Genomic DNA, 22,329 nt, shown 5'->3' on the forward strand with positions numbered 1-22,329 from the left:
TGAACTTCCCCTCAAAAGGTTTCTCTGAAATCATCTTAAAAAGAAATCCTTCCACATCTACCAAAGGACTTATCAATGCCAGCACTAGATCGAGAATATCACTGAGCAAACACAGTGAAGGATGCATTTTATCAGAGAGTTATTCTAAACAACTTTACTATTCAACAGAGATTCCACTGAATATACATCTGATAAGAGAGAGAGAGAGAGACAGAGAGAGAGAGAGAGAAAGAAAAAAGAGAAATCAAAGAGATGACAGAGAAATAGGCAAAAAAGAAGAAAGGAAGGACAGACAGAGAAAGAAAAAAGGAATAACAAAAAAAAGGACAGAGACACTAAGAGAAAGTTAGAGGGATAGATAGATAGATAGATAGATCGATAGATAGATAGATAGATAGATAGATAGATAGATAGATAGATAGATAGATAGATAGATAGATAGATTGAAAGGGGTCAGAGACACAGAGAGATAAACTACTCTAGAGAGAGTAGTCTACACAGAGAGATTTCTACTCCTGTGCTGCTTTCTACCCTAAAGGGAGGAAGGTGTGTGTGTTTTCAGGCTAGCTGACACTTTCAGAATTCCTCTCTCTCCGTCCACGTGCTTTCAGCAAACTGAAGGAAGCTGACCTGAAGGAAGCTAACCTGCATAAGCCCGGCTGTTGCGCAGCAAGGTGCCCTGGAGCACCTTCAGATCATTACACCTTCTATTTCCCTCTCACTATCCCTCCTGATCGCAGAGTAAACAGAGCTGAGTGTGTGCTGAAAGGGGAACTGATCAGTCAGATGCGCTGCTGCTCTCAGCATGTGTGAGAGAGGTATGGCCAAGAGGGAGGGGCCACACATACCACACAAAACGGGGGATAAATAAGTGTGAGACCCCTGAAAGGAGGCGATCAGTCACAAAACAAGATCTCGTCGGGTCGGGTGCTGTCACTGAAGCTGGATCTGTTCCACAATGCTGGCTCTTATTTCTTCGGTTCTTCTGGCATCGATTTTGAAGACATGCACCAGTGCAGGTGAGTTTTTTGTAATGTATTCATTTACTTATTTATGTATTTGTTTTTAGGCTTCTTCAGGCTGTGCAATCATTTTGCCGTGTCCGTTTCCAACCTTTGTTTGAAATGTTTGAGTTGAACAACTTTAGCTGTTAATAGGTTAATAGTCAATAACTACTCAGTTAATCAGTCCTTCAATATCACAATATCAACAAAACCATTATAACTGATTTTATATATATATATATATATATATATATATATATATATATATATATATATATATATATATATATATACATATATATATATATATATATATATATATATATACATACATGACCTGAAGGAAAGGAAGCTGTGTGTGTGTGTGTGTGTGTGTGTGTGTGTGTGTGTGTGTGTGTGTGTGTGTGTGTGCGCGCGTGCCCTAACTCTGAACACTGAGATATGTAAGTTACTTAATCTGTATGGTTTAACAAAGCAGGGCTACTAGCCTACATTTAAGCTTGAGGACTAACTCAATTCACATGATTAGGTGGGTTATAACATTTAAAGAGCCATCCTAACGGCTGAAGACCCCAACGCTGGTCCATCACGATTAAATCTGCTAAATCGATCCACAACTCCCCAGGCAAGGACACCTACAGGGGCACATTTTCAGCAAAATGTCATTCAGATCATTTTCCTACTGACTGGGAAGTAATGAATACCTATTAAGCGTTTATTTAAAAATAAATGCAGTGCGTGAGCGGGACTGAGAAAACCGTCACGACCAAGCATCGTTCAGCAGCATTGTTGCACCTGCAGCGGAGCTCGGCGCTGTCGCTGTTCTTTTCCCACCCGTATTCGGCCTGCTGCGCTGTGATTGGCTAATATTGCATACACTAAAACGGTCCACCAATCAGCAACCCTCGCTGTTACCTAGTTACCTGAAAAAACTGATACAGTCGGAGTGTATGAGAAGGTTGGTGCTCTCGGAGTGACGGTTACAACGACCAGTCAGATTGTTCGGCTAGAACTAGCTGCAGTACAGAAGGGGCTCTAACCTGTTATCATTTTAAATACACGAAGTAAGGTTAAACAGAGTGGAGAGAGTTCTGTTTCACAAGGCGGGCTTTCTCTGTTAGACGCCTACTTTAAAGGTGAATTCAACCGATTTTTCCAAATGTTTGTATGATTCATTCCTTCAGATGTAAACAAACTAATTCAGAGTCGTTTGGCGTGAAAGCCTCCGTTCTAGACTAACGTACGTATTCAGAAATGTTCCGTCTGAGGAGTTAAATGCCGCTAGAAGCTCCCTCACAGAAAGCTATGGCATGAAATGGTTATGAATGTACTGCCTGATGCTTGAGACCTTGTTTATGCTTGTTTTGAGAAAAGGTTTTGGGCTAAAATATCCCTTTTAAATTCCATTCATGACTGAGAGAGTCATGCAGGGCGTCGTAAGTCAAAATACATAGATTTATCAGAGACTACCACTGACATTATGTAGTCTCTGATAGAAAAATCAAAGACGTGCTTTTGGATGGTAAACACGGTTGCAGTAGACAATGCGACCTCTGGTTCCTATCACCACCACTGTAACGGGAATCTGAGTTGGTCTCTCTAAAACGAAGCTTTTCACATCAAACCATTCTGAATACTTTGATATCAACGACTGATTTAGATATTTGAATACAGAAAACTCTGAGCCAGCCGAGCTTGACAAGGTTTAACAGAAGCCAGGTCACACCGTATGGGCTACAACCCGCTCCCACAGTTCAAGGGCGAGTCCACGTTGTGTAGCTCATCCAGTTTTCATGGAGGGATGATTAGGCATTTAGGTGGTGTAAGGAAGGAAGACACCCAGTGATACAGTGTTGGAGCTCAGCTGTTTTGTAATGCTACGTTGCGATAACAATTGCAAAACAGACACTATAACACACAGCACTGTCTTACCTACTTCGGTTGCATTAACATCCCCTGTGTGTCTGACACAACCATGGTTTACTTTCTGGCAGTTTTTTTCATTGTGTCAGTTTCTTATTCAAGCCAAGACATATGAGCAAAGGAATTACACTCAAACAACACTATACCGTCTTAACTGTAATGTTTACAAGTGTTTTTTTTTTACCTCGACGTATTCAAGATAGCTTAGCATATGCTAACAACATTTGTTTCCAACAAATGCTCAGGTAGTTCACCGGGGTCTTTTTTCTGTAAAACTAGTTTTTGTTTTGTTTTGCTGTCTATTATTAAGCAATAAAAAAAAGGTTTTCACAAGGGTGACGTGCTATCGAATCTCGATATCTCAAATCTAAGATGAGCAGCCAAACGTGGAGCCGACGTCGCCCATTTAATGGGGTAAATATTCTCTGTTTATCTGGAATTAGCAGCCAAACGTCGAGCCGACGTCGCCCATTTAATATTCTCAGTTTAGACGACTAACACATACTAACAAACGACCGAATTTGTGACGTTGGACGGCAGTGAGGCTATGGTGTGTGCTAGCAGGCCAAATGAAGTGGTTTTATTTATTTAATAAAGCGAAACTGAGCACTTTCTGCAGCGCTCCTAGAGCTTAATGGCAGCTAATGCTAGCGACTGTAAAAGAGCCCTAAGGCGCTGAAGACCCTCGTGAGGAGCCATGTTTAAACACATCCTTACTTTGTCTTTCTCTTTTTGGATGGTGGCCGCGCAGAAACCCTGTTTTTTTTTTTTTTTGTTTGTTTGTTTTTTGCTTCTTTCGCCGTTTGTTTTTATCTGTAGGTTTCTCTCATACTGAGAGCACAGCGCCAGTGGTCTCCTGATATTTCACTAGCTACTACTTTACTCCTGCCGACCATTTTTGTGTTTTGCAGATCGCAGGCGCGTTAATGAAAGACATACAGCAGGTGTTTGTTTTAGGAATTCATGGTTAAAGGGGAATTCCATCCGTTTTCCAAATTTTCCCAATAAAGTTGCTGAGATATAAAATAGTCATTCAGAGTGGTTTGATGTTAAAAGGTTTGTTGCAGAGAAACTTACAAACTTTTTTTTACAGTGGTAGTGATAGGAACCAGGGGTCACCATGTCTGCAACACAAATATAGCCTTTTTATTTACTGTAATAACTGTGAGGGAGCTTTCAGAGTCATTAAACTTGTTCCTACCTGGTTCCTATCACCACCACTGTGAACAATTGTGACTCTGCAAGTTTGTCTAGAACAGAGCAAATCACATCAAACCACTCTGAATGACTTTACCTGAAAACATGAAATCTGATTATGTAGAATTTTTGAGAAATCCATGGAGTTCTTATTTAAGATATGCTGTGAATCACGGAGAGTAGAACATTATTGTAGATAAAATAGTTTATATGCATTAAAATAGAGAGGTATATGCCCCCCCACCCCACCCCCACCCCAGCATTGGGATGTGAAGCAGTGGTACTACATTCCTTGGAGGGATGCAGCTCCTTTCAGTACCTTTAGAATGAATCACTAAAGCTGTTGTGGCTGAATGCAATAAGATCTAAAGGGGGAACAAATTTCAATTAATACCCCTAAAAAAGAAAAAATTTTTGACACTGATATACAGCCGAAAGCATAAGGTGAATGAATGCTCATTGTCTCTTTACCTGTTTTGAGGCCAAATATTCACCTTTTACCACATTAAGTGTATAAACATATTCATAACTAGAATCTATGCAAAACTGTATAATACAAGAATGATCCTGACTTATTCCAGTTAAGTGAAGGGACGCAGCGACTCACTTAGCGGAGTATTTCTTGAGCACTTGTACACACAGACAGGAATTATTTGTGCTGGTGGCAATTCAAAAATAACATGGAAACAAAAAATAACCCTACCCATTTTTTTTTCAATGGCATGTGTGTTCTGTTATAAATATTTGATTTCTGAAGCAGCGTCAAAATATGTAGAGGCGGAAACATGCATCTCCTTTGTGAAATATTAATAAAATCTGAAACAAACACTGAGAATGTGACTCGTGATGTGATGCTGGAGCCCTGGATGTACACCGAAAGCTTGGAAAGACAGAGCGTGAACCCTCAGCTCAGATACCAAACAATAGAACGACGATTCCTGTGTATTTGTGTCGTTTGTTTAACAGAGGAAAATATTAAACAGTGAGCAAACATAAGAACAATCCATTATGTATGACAGACTAAACCAGAACATAACAGTCGAGAAGGAGACTAATAAATACAATTTGATGAATATGATTGACATCTGCATGTAAATTAGGAACCGCCCTCAGCGGATGGAAATTTGTTATAGTTCCTGTGTTGAAGGAAGCATCTAGTTAGTTCTCAAAATAAGGACGTGAGCTATCATTGTGTTGCTTGACAATGGTGGTGATGGTCCTATTGTCTGAGAAAGTGTTAATAGTGACTGGGTCATGGAGTGACTCTGACCCTTTGCGGGTCAGAGATATTCATGTAAGGAAATGGAACCACATTGTGAATCGTGTTACGTTATGAATGGAGTAACTGATGATGCAGTCATTTTTGAATTATTATATAGGCTGAAACTGAACATCTGCATGTATGATTTATGCACACTGCACTCCTGGAGAAGTAGTTCATGGATATTTAGTCAATTTATTTGTTCTTTGTTTGGATTCAGAATCTCTGATAACTACTTTTCCAACTACTATAAACCAGTATGTAAATTATGTAGTGTTATTCAGGCCTATGTTATTTAAACTTAAGGCACCTGGACCCAGGAAGTTTACAGTATTGTAATTCTAATAGCCTCATCAATGATTAGGAAGTCTACCATTTGTCAACACTCCACGGCTCCTTGTTTAAAGCTAATTAACATTAACTGCCAGATCACCTAGACTGTATGGGGCCTGAATTCACACCTAACCATAATGCCTTTGTTGGAAGAGAACATTTATTTGCAGCATTTAGCAGACGCTCTTATTCAGAGCGATTTACAAGAAGTGCTTTGTCTATCTAGAGAAAGTATCTTTGCTACTTACCAATAGGTTGGAGAGAAAGACAGTCCTGAGCTCAGATACTGCTAGAAACAAAAGTCACTACATATACAGAAAAAAGGAAAAGAGTTGAACACAGGACTCTGTGCCATACAATGCAATATAATACAGTAAACTACAATACACAGTGCAATACAATAAAATATAATATATAAGTGCAGCGCAATATATTGCAAACAATATTTAATTCAACGCTCATTTAAGTGCTGTGTAAATTTACATTTATTACATTTACATTTATGCCATTCGGCAGACGCTCTTATCCAGAGCGACTCCCAATTTGATCATTTTACACAGTCAGTAGAGTACAACACTATAGTGCGAGTCTCACATATACACTTCCTTGCAAACATTTCTTTGAGCGATGGCATAGAAGAACCACGTTTTGGAAGGATGTGTGCAATTACAAAGAACCTCTAAAAGTTTAAAGAACCATCACATCATGTAATGTCTCCATACCAATTTAGGGTTCTTTATAGACCTTTTACATTATGAAAAGGTTCTTTAACAAAAATGATTCTGTAAAGAACAATCAATTTAACTTAATCGATTTAAAGGGAACCAAAAGTGGTTCACGCCTCATTTGTAAAACGATTCTCATTTACAAAACGTTTCCCTAAAGACCATCCACTGAACTTTTTTAAGGAACCAAAAGTGGTTCTTCTATGGCAAGTATGCCCAATCCTGGTCCTGGTCCTACCACCTTGGAAAATTAAGATCCAACTCACCTGACTGTAACATTCAGATGCTGTTGATGACCTTGCAGGGTGGTAGATCACCAGGACCAAGATTGGGCAAAGAACTATTTTGGACACTTGTATTATTAGAAGTGAAGTAAATAAATTCCTTTTACATCAGTCTATGAGTTGTTTGTGTTTAAGCTCCTGGGAAACTGCAATCTAACTTTAATTATGAGAGTGAGGGATTGAAGTGTGGGCTCACATATAGTCTCTTAGAATTTAAAGGGTTGTAATATTGTTTAATGTTGTTGTATTGTTTTGCAGACTGGTGCTACCAAATCCAGGTGACCTGTGAGTCACATTGCAAAGGTAAGCTGATCGTCTCTTTTCTGCATAGTTAAGAAAAGTGGCTTTTGTTTAATTTAGGAAAAAAAGAGAAGAGGTTTCATGGATCCTCTTAATGGGAGCATAACTTTTTTTTGCTAAAGGTGATGATTGTTATTCTCCCTAACCTCTGTTTCTCCATGTTTTTCTCAGGACCAGATTTGTGGCATGAGGCGCACAGGGAGTGCATGAGCCACAGACAGTCTCCCATTAACATTGTGACCAAGAAAACAAGGCTGGACCCTCGTCTCACACCACTCGAATTCAGCGGTTACCAGGAGGCCTTCAGTGGAATTCTGAAAAACAATGGGCATTCTGGTAAGAAGAGGTTTCTCAGATGTTCTTAAGTAAAGGCAGTGGTTATATATAGAACAATTCAAGTAAGAAGTGGTTCTTTGAAACGTTAAATGGTTTTACTCCTCGAAAATGGTTCTGCTATAGAACCTCTTTTTGGTACTACATTGAACCCCGTTTGCTAAAAGTATCAGGAAGACTTTAACAGCATGCTGAAAACCTTTGGTGAGAATTGATCATACAAAACACACTAGAGATAGCCAGAGAGTAACAGCACACAATTTAGCAAAGATGGGCTGTGAAATGCTTAAATGGTTAAACTGGCAAATACTGAAAAAGCTGAGCAGACTGTAATATTGTAATAGATTCAAGGCTGTGTCCATTATGTAAAAGGTACTGGAAGAACTGCCAGTATTATCACACATTTAATCAAATGTTCAGGGCCTCTTTGATTTAATGTTTTGTTTTATTTTTCAGAACTGTTGTATGAAAGCAGTAGAACATATAAGGGAGTGTGTTATAGTGAGAAATGGTGCTAAGAATATTACACACAAAGTATTGTTGTTCCTCTGCCTCAAATGAAAAGCTAATCTTGAAAACTGCATGCCCACCTTCCCTGTGTACACTGTGAAGGGTGGCAGAAGGCCAGTGTATCAAGTTAAGTGGTAAGGTTTCTCTAATGTGATCAGGTCTTCTTGGCTTTCCTTGATCTCTTTAAATTACACTTGAGATTTCTTCAAGGCTGGGTTAAAGGGCACGTATATTTTTGCGTCAACAAACTGTTTGTTTGCATCAACAACTGTTTGTTTAGCGGTGGCATTTTACTCTGCAGCAGTGATTAAAAAATAGTCTCAAATTAAAAAGACTAAAACTCAACAAGCACTTGAAAAAAACTGTTTATTATTAGCAGTCCCAGGTGGTTTGGTCCTCAGGTGCTTTGGTGTATGAAATTTGAAACCATGCTCTGATAAACTGATAAACTGTTCTTTCAAGCATGTATTTCTCCAATGTCAGACTTCTTCATGAAGCATTTGTTGCCATCTAAAAATAGTCTCTTGACACCCTAAAAAACTTCAGTGTGGTTCTCTTCAGTGGTTCTTTAGTAATGCCAACTGTGACAAATTACCATTTGAGTGTCTGAAAATAACCATTTGAATGTCTAAATAGTCATTCTGCATTGTTAAACATGATCTTGTACCCATACATCTGGGAAAGGCTTGCTAGAATTATGGACTGCAGCAAAATATAGTGCTTACAGGGGTACTAAAACATGACATACTACATGCTTAATTGGAGTTTTTCATCAGACAGTGCTGGCAAGTACACCATTAGCATATATTTAGCCTAAAATTTCTCATGGTTGTCCCAGAAGTTCTTGCTTTGAGATCACATTTGGCCCAATCAGACTATATAGCACCAAAAAGTGTTAAGCTGTCATAGAACCTTTTTCACTGTACTCTATAACTTTTTTTGTGAGTATATGTCGTCACACATAATTTCAAAAAGGAACTCAATAAAGTCAACTTGAAATCCAAATGGACCTTACTTATGGACAAGTTAAGCTAAGCTAGCCCAGAGATCGTCTCTGGTACCATATTTCATGCAGCAATATGTCATGGTACAGAAGTAAAATTTATACAGAATGATTTGACTAGTGAGACAGATAGTAAAACATCCCTACTGCTCCTGCAGTATTGCACAACAGACTGTTCAGTGAGATCTACTCAGTAACAACAACATATATGTGAAGCAGGGATCAACTGGCTGCTGCACAAATGAGACACGCTGTGAAATAGTACCCAGAAGGTACCCTTGGAGATGTAGGCCAACGTAATTACCTTTGTCTTAGGCATGTTTGTGACCTTTTGATGCCTGGAGGAGGATGGGTCCACCTCAGCTTACCACTGCTGCTTTGAAGCATGATCCCAGGGAGGTTCAGTGAGGGATATCCCAATGAATTCATTTGCCCCTGATCCCAGTTTGAGTCAATTCACTCCGAGAATCTGCCCATTCTGAATCCAATCTGATATAGATTTGTAGATAATATAGCCACACAGTGCACACAGATGCATTGAAGTTAGTAAAACTAGTCCAGTTTAGGTAATATATGCTAGTCTGCTAATTACTTTTATGCTACAGCAATATCACATAAGTGTGTAGTATGTTTACTTTGCACATAGTGTGATACTGAAATGATGCAGGGTTTTTTTTAGTTGTTTGCTTCAACTATTTATAGTGTCTAAGACCACTGAGCTATGATCCAGATAGATTTATGAATCTGATTATTTTTGCAACCAGTTTGCAATTAAAATGCTGTGGTACATTTCCTTTTTAGTATGTGCATATCCTATGATCATTTTTATAAATTACTTATGTGTTAAAGCGTTTCATAGTGTTTTGAATACACTGCTGTTGTATTTCATGTTGCTCTTGTAAGTATAAAATAGTCTATTTTAAATTCACTGTTATTCTTGCCACTAATTATTGTTGAAATAATTACTTAAAAAGTAAATAATGACTTCTGTCAAATTGTAATGCGATTACTTTACTAATTACATACATGCAAACCCACCACCTTGTGGCAAAATTCACTGTTTTGAATGATGAACATGCCATGCTGTTCACATGAAATCAATGTAGAACACATTGATTTCTATGGACTGTTGTTACTATCTTGAGAGGTGTTCAACAAATGCAATTCTACAGATTACAATAGTGGCGATCAGTGGGGTCCAAGTACTTTACGGCACTATAGAGCCAGTAGAACGCAAATCATGAGCATAGCTTTTTTATGGCCACTGTTTATTAAAGATGTGGGGTCTCAAAATGAGATGTCTGCCCAATTTCATACACATTTGACCTGTTGACCTTGGTATGGCAAGCAAAAGTGCGAAAAAAAGTGAGAAAAAAAGTCAAAATACTGGAATTTGCATAGTTGTTGAACTCAGTGAACTAGACATTTCCACAGGAAGCCTGCAGTGAACCTTGGTTAATATAATTTTCCCTGCCCGCTGGCGTACTTCAGTAAAACTTACATTTTTTGAGGCTCGCAAATGTCATTAAATGTTAATGGAAGATTATGAGAAAACAAGATTAGCTAACAAACTTAAAAGGCAAAAAGGTCCATTTTGGGTAACACTTTACTTTGAGAGTACACTGCAGATGCTTTGTAGATGCTCAGCTGTCTTTAACTAAATATTAATTAACTGTAATATATTGTTACATTTAAAAATGAAAAAAAAAAAACCCAAACCTAACAAAATCTGCACCCTCAACCAAATCAAGCCTCACCTCTCACTCAAAACCAAAAGATAACCAAACTAAATCCATCCATCCATCCATTTTCCAAGCCGCTTCTCCATCAGGGTCGCGGGGGGGTGCAGGATACACCCCGGACAGGTCGCCAGTCCATCGCAGGGCACCAAACTAAATCATATTTTAAATATTTTCTGAGAAGAACCAATACATTTGAAAAGTCCATTATGCTTTGAAGGGTTAAAGGTAAAAGAGGACAATCTGCTACAAGATGGACAGACACAATCAGAGGAATCAGGAACCAGCCATTCAAAAGGCTGAATACTGAAACAGCAGGAAAACATAATAAATATAATAACTAGATGTGCATTTCCTGAAGGAACTGCAAGAGTGCTTGAAAAGAGCTGCAAGTGTGTGTGTGTGTGTCTGTGTAGTTGAACAACACCTCCTTAGGTATGTGTCTGTTTGTGTGTGTCTGTGTGGTGTGTGTCTGTGTGGTGTGCGTGAGAGGGAGAGATGTATGTGTTTGAGGGGGGAGGGGGGGTCATTCAAATTAACTGTCACTATTAACTGACTTGTTTGAGTTCGATTTGCACCCTCTGAACCAACAGTCTGAGTTATGACAAGTTAAACACAGAGAAAATCTTGAAATAAGCAGATTCTGATTTTGAGAAATTTACATGGGAGTGAATGGGGCAGTTTTCTGTGCCTCGTTCCAAACAAATGCTCATAACTCTAAAGCTAATTGATCAAAGCATGAGATATTTTGAGGCTTCAGAAAGTTGCTCTACCATTTAAAACTGAAATGGAGTTTCTAGGCGAAAGTTTAAGGATTTTAAAGCAGATTCCCTTCGTGACAGCTGCGTCTGTGAGACAGTGGCCTGCTGTGATATCATTGATGTCAGTTAGAATTTGAAGTTCTCAACATTGCGCCATTCATTCTTATGGGAGATTTTTAATTTTAAACTTAATTTTATTAAAAACTACGAATCCGATCGACTCCAAAAATACATAGCACAAGTCACAGCACCGAGACCTCTGAAACGCAGTTTGAACGGAGTCTGTACGTTAAGCGGTTCGGGCTGTATAAATCGCAGAAAAGTGTGGAAGAAGAATAAGAAATATGAGAGATAACAATAGAGTGCTTTTTCAAGCACTCTAATAACCCTAATCCTAAAATTGTATTTTACTTTTATTGTTGTACAATATGTAAACGTATATTATCCAATATTTTTAATACAGCAAAAATCTGTTAATAATCTCTATCAGACTTTCAAAATGAAGCAGCCTAATTTTGATTTCAGCTTGACTTTAGGCATTAAAAATGTAGACAGATTTAATGTTGCTGATGCCAGCCGATTTTAAAAAAATCCCAACATCTCTTCCAATACCAGTTGGATCAGATTAGGTTACCCCTCAATTACAGTCTAATCAATATCCAATAACATGAACTGCACTGAATGTGTGACAGAAAGGTAACAGATACTCTGTAAGTAAGTCCTGTTCTTCTGTTCGCTTCTGCAGTGACGGTATCTGTGCCTCACATGGCCACAGTGGGCGGAGGGGATCTCAGAGCCACCTACAAAGCCGTGCAGTTCCATTTCCACTGGGGAGAAAATGGCGGCCCCGGTTCTGAACACACAATTGATGGAGAACAGTACCCCATGGAGGTATAACAGCCTTCTGTTTTATAGGGCTCATATTATGTCAAATCGTATTTTTCGTACTTTTTAATGAACAGAGTTTGTTGTAGTATATAAACATAATTACGACATAAACTCACGCTATCATCACAATATAAAAAAAGGCCAAAAATTAAGGACATGGGCTTCTTAACACAGCCACTTTAGTGGATAGTCTTTGAAGATGACTTCAATCCGGGCAATGGAAAAGTACATTTTGTATAGACATTACACAATATAGCTAATCATTGATAAATGAAAAGAACTTGATAAAGAACCAAAGCAAATTAGGATGCTATCAATAACCCTTTTTTACACCATTTGGAAATGGCAGTTACTTTATATTAACATAAGTTAATGCTTTAGTAAATAGTCCTGGCTTTGTTATAGCAGTGATATTATGTTACTACAAGATACAATGTCATTAAAGTGATATTCTCTCTCTCTCTCTCTCTCTCTCTCTCTCTCTGTCTCTCTCTCTCTCTCCCCCTCTCTCTCTCATAAGCTGCATATTGTGCATATGAGACAAGACTTCAGCACTTTACAAGACGCTCTGAAGGCCCCAAGTGGAGTAGCAGTGCTGGGATTCTTCTATGAGGTATCATTGTTTATTTTCATTTCCATTGTACAGGGAATGAGGGAATTTGAGGTTATCTCGCTAACATAATTAGACGTAATAATGAATCCTACAAATAAAATATTGTATTGCTCAGTTAATTAGCTATGTCATGCTTTTCCTCTGAAGGACATCTGAAATCGTTACTTTGTCATTTCTGATGACAGGAGTCAAGAAGTTCAAACCGAAAATATGACGGATTCATAGAAGCTCTGAATAAGGTGGAACATACAAGTGAGTACTAATGACCTTTTCAATACTATTTACAGTGTTCTGCGCAAAAGAAAAAAGAAATGTATAACACATTTGTTGTTGTTGTTGTTGTTAAACTAGATGACAACACAACTATTCGTAGCATCTCCTTGAGCAACCTCATACTCTCTGAGGGGAACATGACCAAGTACTACCGTTACAATGGCTCTCTAACCACCCCTCCATGCACCGAGGCAGTGGTATGGACCGTGTTTGAAAATCCCATCCCGCTCAGCAAAGACCAGGTGAGACTGACCACGCAGAGGATGCTTGTGAATAGGAAACGGTTTCAGTGCAAATGGTTCACTTTTGTTCAGAAGTTTGGAATCACTTGTTAATAATTGTTGTTAATTTTTTCAATACAACTTATGCAGTATAAATTGAAACATCGTAAGGTAGACCACAGAAAGTAGTTTAGGATGTTTTGTGCAAGATTTCAGGTTTGGGAACAAGAAGATGTTAGAAAATGAATAAATAATATGCAGTAATTATTTGTTCAAAGTCATTTCTTTTCAAGTTATTTGCCTTGAAATCTAATCAGCACTGAAATAAGAAGCATTCCGGATAATAACTATGGTATTACTTTACTTGAATCCTGCTACATTATGTTGACATAACCATGCCATAAACATGTCATGGTCCATGACAGATTTTGTTCGATAATACAAGTCTCATGTTACTATTATCTGTAACTGTCAGGACATATGGCAAAATCTGCAGCTTAATTTGTCATTCTGGACCCAGTCAAAGCTTCCTAAGTTATTTGAAACCTGTGAAGTTGAGGAGCACCAGCTAGGGGTGGAACATATGATGTCATTTTATTGTTATCATGAGAAATTATGTCACAGTATGCTTTTGTATGTTTCTGAACATATTGCGAATATAGTCAGCGCTTAAAGAATACTGACCAACCTCATGTTTCATTACAAAGAGATCATGAGCAGTCTTGTTTTATTATTATATATTAATAGGGAGTTTTTCCACCTTCGCCTCTAGGAAGGATTTATAATATATGTTGAAACATTGCTGTGTGAACGTGATTGCATTCAACCACAAGAGCATTAATAAAGTCACACACTGATGTTAGATTAGTTCTTAATCATAAACACCATTCCAATAATATGGCTCACAAAGGCATTCAATGGCAGAGAACACAGTTTTACTATTCCACAGCCCGATGCTGGGTGTTTATGCCCTGGTAGCCCATACTTGAAATTGGCCATAGTGACTTTAGGCTCATGTGTGGCTGCTTCAGAGCCACTCATTCTATTGGTCAGTGCTTTTTAGACATATACTACATCTACAACAATGCCGGTCTTGTGTTGTTAAATACTTTTAAACTGTAATTCCAGTTTTCTGAATGATACTATATGTCCACAATAGTCTTATGAGTACCTTATCTAAGTGACAATTAGCTATCAAACCATGTGTAAGTTCAGTCTAACATTGCATATGTGTCTGTCTGCCTCCTTGCATAGCTGTCAGCATTCTCCAACTTGAAGTTCCATAATAATACGCCCATGGTGAAAACATTCAGACCAGTGCAGCCACACAAGGGTCGTTTCGTGCACCGGTCTGGAAGTGCGGTGCTTTTGGCCAGCTTCACTCTCCTCCTGGTGGGTGTTATTTCAGCTCTGGGTCTTTCCCAGCCCAACTAGAGCAGGTCAAAGCACCAGCCAAGCCCCAGCCAGGACCACCACCGCGCATGAACACAATGAGTTCTCATCAAATCAAAAAGCCAACGAAACAAAAGCCAAATGGAGGAAGTAGTCGACAGCCACTTCTCAGCTTCTTTTTCTGAGATTTCAGTGAATGCACTCTGTTGTTAGTGTTTTTTTTCTTTCGGGCTTCAGTCTTGGAGGTGAGACTTGATTTTTGAGCAGGGAAATGAACGACTCGTGACATGGCAGTATTGTGCATGGCTTGACTAGAAAGAGCTATCAATAGAAACCCAGCTAAGTCCCACAGTGGAGCGCTGGAGAGGTTATAAATGCATGGCCTTTATCTATCCGAGGCACAGCCAAGTCAAGGGACTCTCTCTTACACACGCAAACACTGGTCAGCATGTGGCCATTCCTCTATCAACACAGTGCAGCTATATTTATAGCATAGAGGCATTTTGGCCCACAATTTATAACATAGGACACACAAGGCTAGTGAATGAACACCTTCCTGGGCTGTTTTGAGTTTTAGTGTTACCTTCTGAGAGTCAAGGATAGGGGCACTCCTGCCAAAATGAACAATATAACTATTAATACATTTGTTGTAAACATGCCTACTCACCTCTTTCTGTCCCAAAAGCCCATATTGTAAGATTATTCCAGTTTAAGGACTAGGTAACCCCCCTTCTGATGAGGAATCTTGCAGGTGAATCGAAGTGCTTTGGGCTTGATTTTTGGGGTGGACTACTTGAATTGTTTTGTCTTTTTAACATGCTAACTTAAAAGTAAGCCAGAGAGCTAACATTACTGCTAGGAAGCTAAATAAGCTGTATTTATCAGCCTCTACGTCAGTAGCATACAGTATTTATTCAATTATGAAGTATTTGCATAATGCATGCTGGGAATTGTAGTGACCAGCCAGAAAAGTCACAAAAAGGAAAAGATCTCATACATTTGTCAAATCAGTGAGGCTGAGGATTGCAGTGTTGCACTACAGAATACATAACATGACAAATAACTTATTAAATACTAGTTTCACCCCAGAATGCCCCTTTAATAGTGTAGAGGTCAGTGGTCAGGTATGTGGTCATGCACTGCTTCTCCTTCTTACTCTACTTTTCCAACCACATACATGTTTCACTCTTCGAGTGTAGCCTTCAAGACTAAATACATACATAAAATGACAGACAATAGTTATTATATATTTATGTAATTTGTATAGTAGGTTAATGACAATGCGATCTGCAACGTGAACTATAATAATGCTAACATGATAAAATTAGAAAATATGGACCACAATTTTTCAGACCAAACAGCACCCAGCATGTTTGCTATCCAATCTCTCCCTGTTGGGCTTCCATCTTAGCATTGAGATCTTCATGAATCTAGATTATATTACTAAGCAGTGTCACCTGTTAGTCTGTTAGTGAAACCCTTTTTGTACAGTTCAGCACATCTAATTCATTCTCTACCCCAGATAAAGTGGCTGAGTCTTTTGTGTTGGGTATAATGATAGGAACACATGACCTGTGTTCATGTTCTGCTTTCTTTGGGTCTCGGATGCACTGAATGTGAATGTACTGTGAGTCTACGGCCCATATTCTACTCTCACAGTTGGTTGAGACTTGGCGGAGAAAGGGCAAAGAAGACCAAACCATATCAAGATGCACAATTTTGTTATCTATTTTTTTAAAACGTGTAATTTTGTGCACGTTTAATGTATTTAAGTTTGCGTATGTTAATATGCAAGACACTGTACTGATTTGGCTTCTGTTCTATGTACTGATGTTTGAACTTTGCAGGTGAAATTCAGTGTTAAATTCCATGAAAATTGAAGAAAATGGGAACTATAACCAGTTTTTGATTTACTTCATGGAAGATAGAAACCCACACACACACACACACACACACACACATATATATATATATATATTGTTTTTTTATCAACCGAATGTGATAGTATTTCTGCAGGTAATGTTCTAATGTGATCACAAGAAATATAGAGAATGTGTTCCAGTCCAATAATAAACTACTGTATTGCCTTTTTATATGTGCTGTTGTTGTTTATCTTTTTATATTTCCAGCACTTGTTGGAACAGTGAACATCTTTCATGTGGTTAGTTTAATGTTTCATGAAAGCAAACATACACAGTAGTGTGCAAAAGTCTGCAACCTCCACTTATTGAAATAATAGCAAAAGCAGTCATAAAGTGCTGCTTATTGAAGAAAGAAGAAATCATCACCTCAACACCTAAATATAACATGTTGTCAGTGTTTACTGTGTACACTCTTTTTAATCTTTTTGGGAACCATATTTTCCTGCAAGGATTTTTTTCCACATCTCCAAAGTCTTAGAAGTTGGTTGCATTTTCTGCTTCTCATGATTCAAGTAATCCCAAACACGTTGAGTGATGTGACATGGGGGCGGTCAGTCCATTGTTATCAGAACACCAGAAGCTACCTTTCCTGATTTCAGATTTTCCTTTCCTTTCTTAGTAACGGATTCTTGACAGCTACACATCCATTCGGACCCACAGAATTATTCATTAAATGAATAACTTGGTTATTGGTTGTTTTGACTGGAAATTTAAGGAATTAATGGGGGTCTCTTACTTTTGCAGAGCACTGTACACATCTACATAATAATACTACCAAAGGAATCCTCCAGCCATACATCCTAACAATGCTAAAAATGATAAACCACTGATAACTGACCTCTAATGTACCTGATCCATAAATTTAATCTTAGCCCCATTTGCATTTTTTGGATCAAATGTACTAAGAAGAAGTACTATTAACAAAATACGGTATATTGCTATTGTGGGAACAAAACCTCATATCTCCATTTTTGTCGATTTTCAGTTTTTGACATACTTTAAAAATGCTTGTTGGTGTTTATATTGCGTGTAAATTTCATGAAGGATGGACCAAAGTAAATGGCCAAAAACGACTTGGAAAAAAGTCTGGTTCCATTGACTTACATTTTTAAGTAATGTATGTTTTTTCCTTCTCCTGTAAAGTTACCATTTTGGAGATACAAGGTTTTGTCTCTGACAGCAGTGATATATACACTGCTCAAAAAAATAAAGGGAACACTCAAATAACACATCCTAGATCTGAATGAATGAAATATTCTCATTGAATACTTTGTTCTGTACAAAGTTGAATGTGCTGACAACAAAATCACACAACAATCATCAATGGAAATCAAATTTATTAACCAATGGAGGCCTGGATTTGGAGTCGCATACAAAATTAAAGTGGAAAAACACACTACAGGCTGATCCAACTTTGATGTAATGTCCTTAAAACAAGTCAAAATGAGGCTCAGTATTGTGTGTGGCCTCCACATGCCTCTATGACCTCTCTACAACTCCTGGGCATGCTCCTGATGAGGTGGCGGATGGTCTCCTGAGGGATCTCCTCCCAGACTTGGACTAAAGCATCCACCAACTCCTGGACAGTCTGTGGTGCAACGTGGCGTTGGTGGATGGAGCGAGACATGATGTCCCAGATGTGCTCAATCGGATTCAGGTCTGGGGAATGGGCGGGCCAGTCCATAGCTTCAATGCCTTCATCTTGCAGGAACTGCTGACACACTCCAGCCACATGAGGTCTAGTATTGTCCTGCATTAGGAGGAACCCAGGGCCAACCGCTCCAGCATATGGTCTCACAAGGTGTCTGAGGATCTCATCTCGGTACCTGATGGCAGTCAGGCTACCTCTGGCAAGCACATGGAGGGCTGTGCGGCCCTCCAAAGAAATGCCACCCCACACCATTACTGACCCACTGCCAAACCTGTCATGCTAAAGGATCTTGCAGGCAGCAGATCGCTCTCCACGGTGTCTCCAGACTTTGTCACATCTGTCACATGTGCTCAGTGTGATCCTGCTTTCATCTGTGAAGAGCACAGGGCGCCAGTGGCGAATTTGCCAATCCTGGTGTTCTCTGGCAAAAGCCAAGCATCCTGCATGGTATTGGGCTGTGAGCACAACCCCCATCTGTGGACGTCGGGCCCTCATACCATCCTCATGGAGTCGGTTTCTAACCGTTTGTGCAGACACATGCACATTTGTGGCCTGCTGGAGGTCATTTTGCCGGGCTCTGGCAGTGCCTCCTGTTCCTCCTTGCACAAAGGTGGAGGTAGCGGTCCTGCTACTGGGTTGTTGCCCTCCTACGGCCTCCTCCACATCTCCTGGTGTACTGGCCTGTCTCCTGGTAGCGCCTCCAGCCTCTGGACGCTACGCTGACAGACACAGCAAACCTTCTTGCCACAGCTCATATTGATGTGTCATCCTGGATGAGCTGCACTACCTGAGCCTCTTGTGTGGGTTGTAGAGTCCGTCTCATGATACCATGAGTGTGAAAGCACCACCAACATTCAAAAGTGACCAAAACATCAGCCAGAAAGCACAAAGGTACTGAGAAGTGGTCTGTGGTCCCCACCTGCAGAACCACTCCTTTATTGAGTGTGTCTTGCTAATCGCCAATGATTTCCACCTGTTGTCTATTCCATTTGCACAACAGCTGTGAAACTGATTGTCAATCAGTGTTGCTTCCTAAGTGGACAGTTTGATTTGACAGAACTTTGATTTACTTGGAGTTATATTGTGTTGTTTAAGTTTTCCCTTTATTTTTTTTGAGCAGTATACTTTGTATATACTCTGCCCCCCTAGATTACTTATAATGGTGCACATGTCATAACCCTCTATTGTTCCTTCATTCTTCTCTACTGATTCATGACTATGTTCCCTCACAGTAACATTCTCAAATCCAATTTCTTCCTGTTCATCCTTATCAGGGGCTTTGGGGAGATGTCTTACTACATGCCTATGAGTCTTATATTGCAATATAAAGCTCAGTTTCCCAGTCAGTCAGCCTATCAGTAGAGAAGTGACTCATATCATGCTCTAATCCCTTTCTAATTGACTTGTAGGCTATTATATGCTGCAGGCAGTAGTTGCCCATTGACACTTAAAGGTGGGGTCATCAAGTCAGAGCACAGTGCACTCTGAGGAAAAAAGTCTGCTTTCCGTGACTATGATGGGCCCCATTAATGGGAGAGTAAACAAAAACACCAAAACTGCCAGTTTTCCGAGTACCAATGATAGCTTACACTGCCAATCTAATACAATCTAATAACACTGCTAATCAAACCAGAGAAGCAGAAATAGAAAAGAAAAAGACCAACTTTAAACCACTTTAGACAAAAATGACCATCAGAGAGGCTTTTCAGTGCTGGAGAGAGCTGAGGGAGTCATTGGGCTGATATATGGTACTGTCAGCTGTTTTTTGGGAAAAACAGGGAAGTGATGGTGCCTCCACAAATTTTGGCTCAGTTATGGCCACAGATGATGGCCTCTTGGCTCACATTTGTCTGCATACATGTGGGCCACTTCAGGCCAGGTGAGTATTTTGATTCTGATCCTGATCCAGCAGCCAGAACTGGACTGGAAAAACTGCTGGAATCATGCCAGATCTGAGCCAGAACTTATTTTCTAGGAGGGTTTTTGCCCAACTTTTCACTAAAAGGGGGGTGGGGTGTGCTTTAGAGGGAACACTGAAGGTTGCCTACCTTCAGCTAACTTCAAAATTGATGAGTCCATCTTCAACTTGTGAAGGCACACTCCAACTGGAGAATGCATTATACTGCTGTAAAAACAGTTCAGAACAGCATGCATTTTATAGTCTAAGCTGGTCTATGCAGATTTATGCTGGTATGCTGCTGGTTTAGCCAGTCATCCAGCACGGTCATGCATTCAAAACACAACAATTGCTGGTTTTGCTGGTGACCAACCATGCTGGCCTATGCTTTTTCTAGCAGGGTAAGCAGAAAGTATTCTGCAAAGAAGCCTATCAAGCACTTAAACAATGGTTGCTTTAGCTGTTTTTATCCACAGCAAAGTGAGAAACGAGAACTAACTCAAGCAGACAACCAACATAACTTATAATTCTAGTTCGAGTTCATTTTCCACCTTCTTCAAAGACAGCTGGATCCACCTTTATAACTGTGATGATCAATTTACTTGGCTTTGGTTATTTTATGCACATACAAATCTAAAGCATCTAATTTGGCTAATTAGCTATCTTACTTACTAGCTTTCTCAGCTTAAATTTGCTAATATGAAATAATAAAATGCACTTTTCTGTGCTCACACACTCACACAAATGTCTACAATTACACAGAATTATGCACAGAATCAAACAAAGCGCATATTTTTGTCTGTTGAGTGTGAAAATAAGAGGAAAAATACACTGAGGCTAGCATGCATGCTAATAACAGTAATGTTAGCTTCTAAGTTATGTCGCCTTAGCAGACTGATAATCTTCTTTTCTTTAGAAAATGATTAATACACCAAGATACTGGTTTAGTTTGTATCGTAGTGGTCATATCATAATGTTTGGTCTCTCTATCTTCACCTGGAAGAGAAAATAATTGGAAAATGCCTGAATTTGAAAAGCAAAACCAAAGACAGAGGAGAACCGTTGAGTGCTATTCTTACCAATAATGAACTGGAACCAAATACCGTAAATCTAGAGCCTGCAGTACTAGACCAATGGGTAGTGGAAAAGGCACAGTTCCAGTTTTATGGTGCCAAAGTTTCCAGTAGTTTGCGTAGTGGAAACACCATTAACCTGAAGTATGTCTGTGTGTGTATTGCATCTTCTCACCAGTCCATGTGTCTCAATATGTTAATGTAGTCTGGAAAATATGAATTTCAGGTAAATGACAAAGATGTTATGTGCAATGTTATTGTCTCTGTTGCCTAATGCTTAAAAAGTGTTTTTTTTGTTTATTTTTTGTTAATATTGCTAAACTGTGCTGGACAGAGGCCTTGTATTTCTTGTTCTTCATCAGAAAGTGGTTTTAAGGCATTATCCTCCTGCTGCCCTCTTTGTACGACACTTGTCCTCTTGTTTATGCCTTTGCCCTTTTCGGAAACCTATCGGATAAGTGCTCTGACGCATCTACAACCTTCCACAACTTTGGGAGTCCCTGAAAAGAAACAAAAACCACAGTTCCTCCTGGAACCGTAAGGTTTCTCCTTTCCTTGAGCAGAAGTCACAGCAGTATCAAAGGGCTTTTTGTGACAGGAGGACAGCAAAGACATCAGGGGGTTGTGGGCACAAAGGCAGGTACTGAGATAGAAATCTCTCTCTCTCTCTCTCTCTCTTTCTCTCTCTCTCTCTCTCTGTTGTCCGTGTGGGGCCTGCTCTGTTGTCATGTGGTAATGGATGCTTGGATGCACTCAAGCAAGATGGTCACTGCACACTTAGAAGATTTAAAGGAGAACTTCTTTGACCATTGTTCTGATCCCGTAGACACGTCCATGTCACGTTCCAGTCCGTCCATTTGTTGACTCACCTCTCATCTCTGTCATGGTAGCATGGCCCCATGAACAAAGATGGCCATTCTGTTCCATTTAAAACCACAGTCATGTCCTTCTTTCCTATGACATGCCAATCAGATAACACCTTTGGGGAGACACAAGCAATGAGGGGTTTTTGAAAAGGCCAAGGGC

The 22,329-nt window shown here is 39.4% G+C and overlaps 1 protein-coding gene across 1 annotated transcript; it reads left to right on the forward strand.

The window, feature by feature from the left end:
* Nucleotides 1-748: 748 nt before the first annotated feature.
* ca4a (carbonic anhydrase IV a) lies at nucleotides 749-16,853 on the forward strand. Its single transcript, XM_017725125.2, has 8 exons — nucleotides 749-1,019; nucleotides 6,986-7,030; nucleotides 7,199-7,363; nucleotides 12,119-12,264; nucleotides 12,782-12,874; nucleotides 13,060-13,126; nucleotides 13,226-13,389; nucleotides 14,623-16,853. The coding sequence occupies exons 1-8, from the start codon at nucleotides 959-961 to the stop codon at nucleotides 14,800-14,802; spliced, it is 921 nt and encodes a 306-aa protein (XP_017580614.1). The 5' UTR covers nucleotides 749-958; the 3' UTR covers nucleotides 14,803-16,853.
* The last annotated feature ends 5,476 nt before the right edge of the window (nucleotides 16,854-22,329 follow it).

The sequence above is a fragment of the Pygocentrus nattereri genome, chromosome 23 (genome assembly GCF_015220715.1).
Source record: "Pygocentrus nattereri isolate fPygNat1 chromosome 23, fPygNat1.pri, whole genome shotgun sequence".
NCBI lineage: Eukaryota > Metazoa > Chordata > Actinopteri > Characiformes > Serrasalmidae > Pygocentrus > Pygocentrus nattereri.

Excerpts from the sequence above, each read along its gene's own strand:
- ca4a (XM_017725125.2), top strand. The coding sequence starts at position 959 with ATGCTGGCTCTTATTTCTTCGGTTCTTCTGGCATCGATTTTGAAGACA. Across the intron at positions 12,265-12,781 it reads GAGAACAGTACCCCATGGAG|CTGCATATTGTGCATATGAG; the intron begins GTATAACAGCCT and ends CTCTCTCATAAG. Across the intron at positions 13,390-14,622 it reads TCCCGCTCAGCAAAGACCAG|CTGTCAGCATTCTCCAACTT; the intron begins GTGAGACTGACC and ends CTCCTTGCATAG.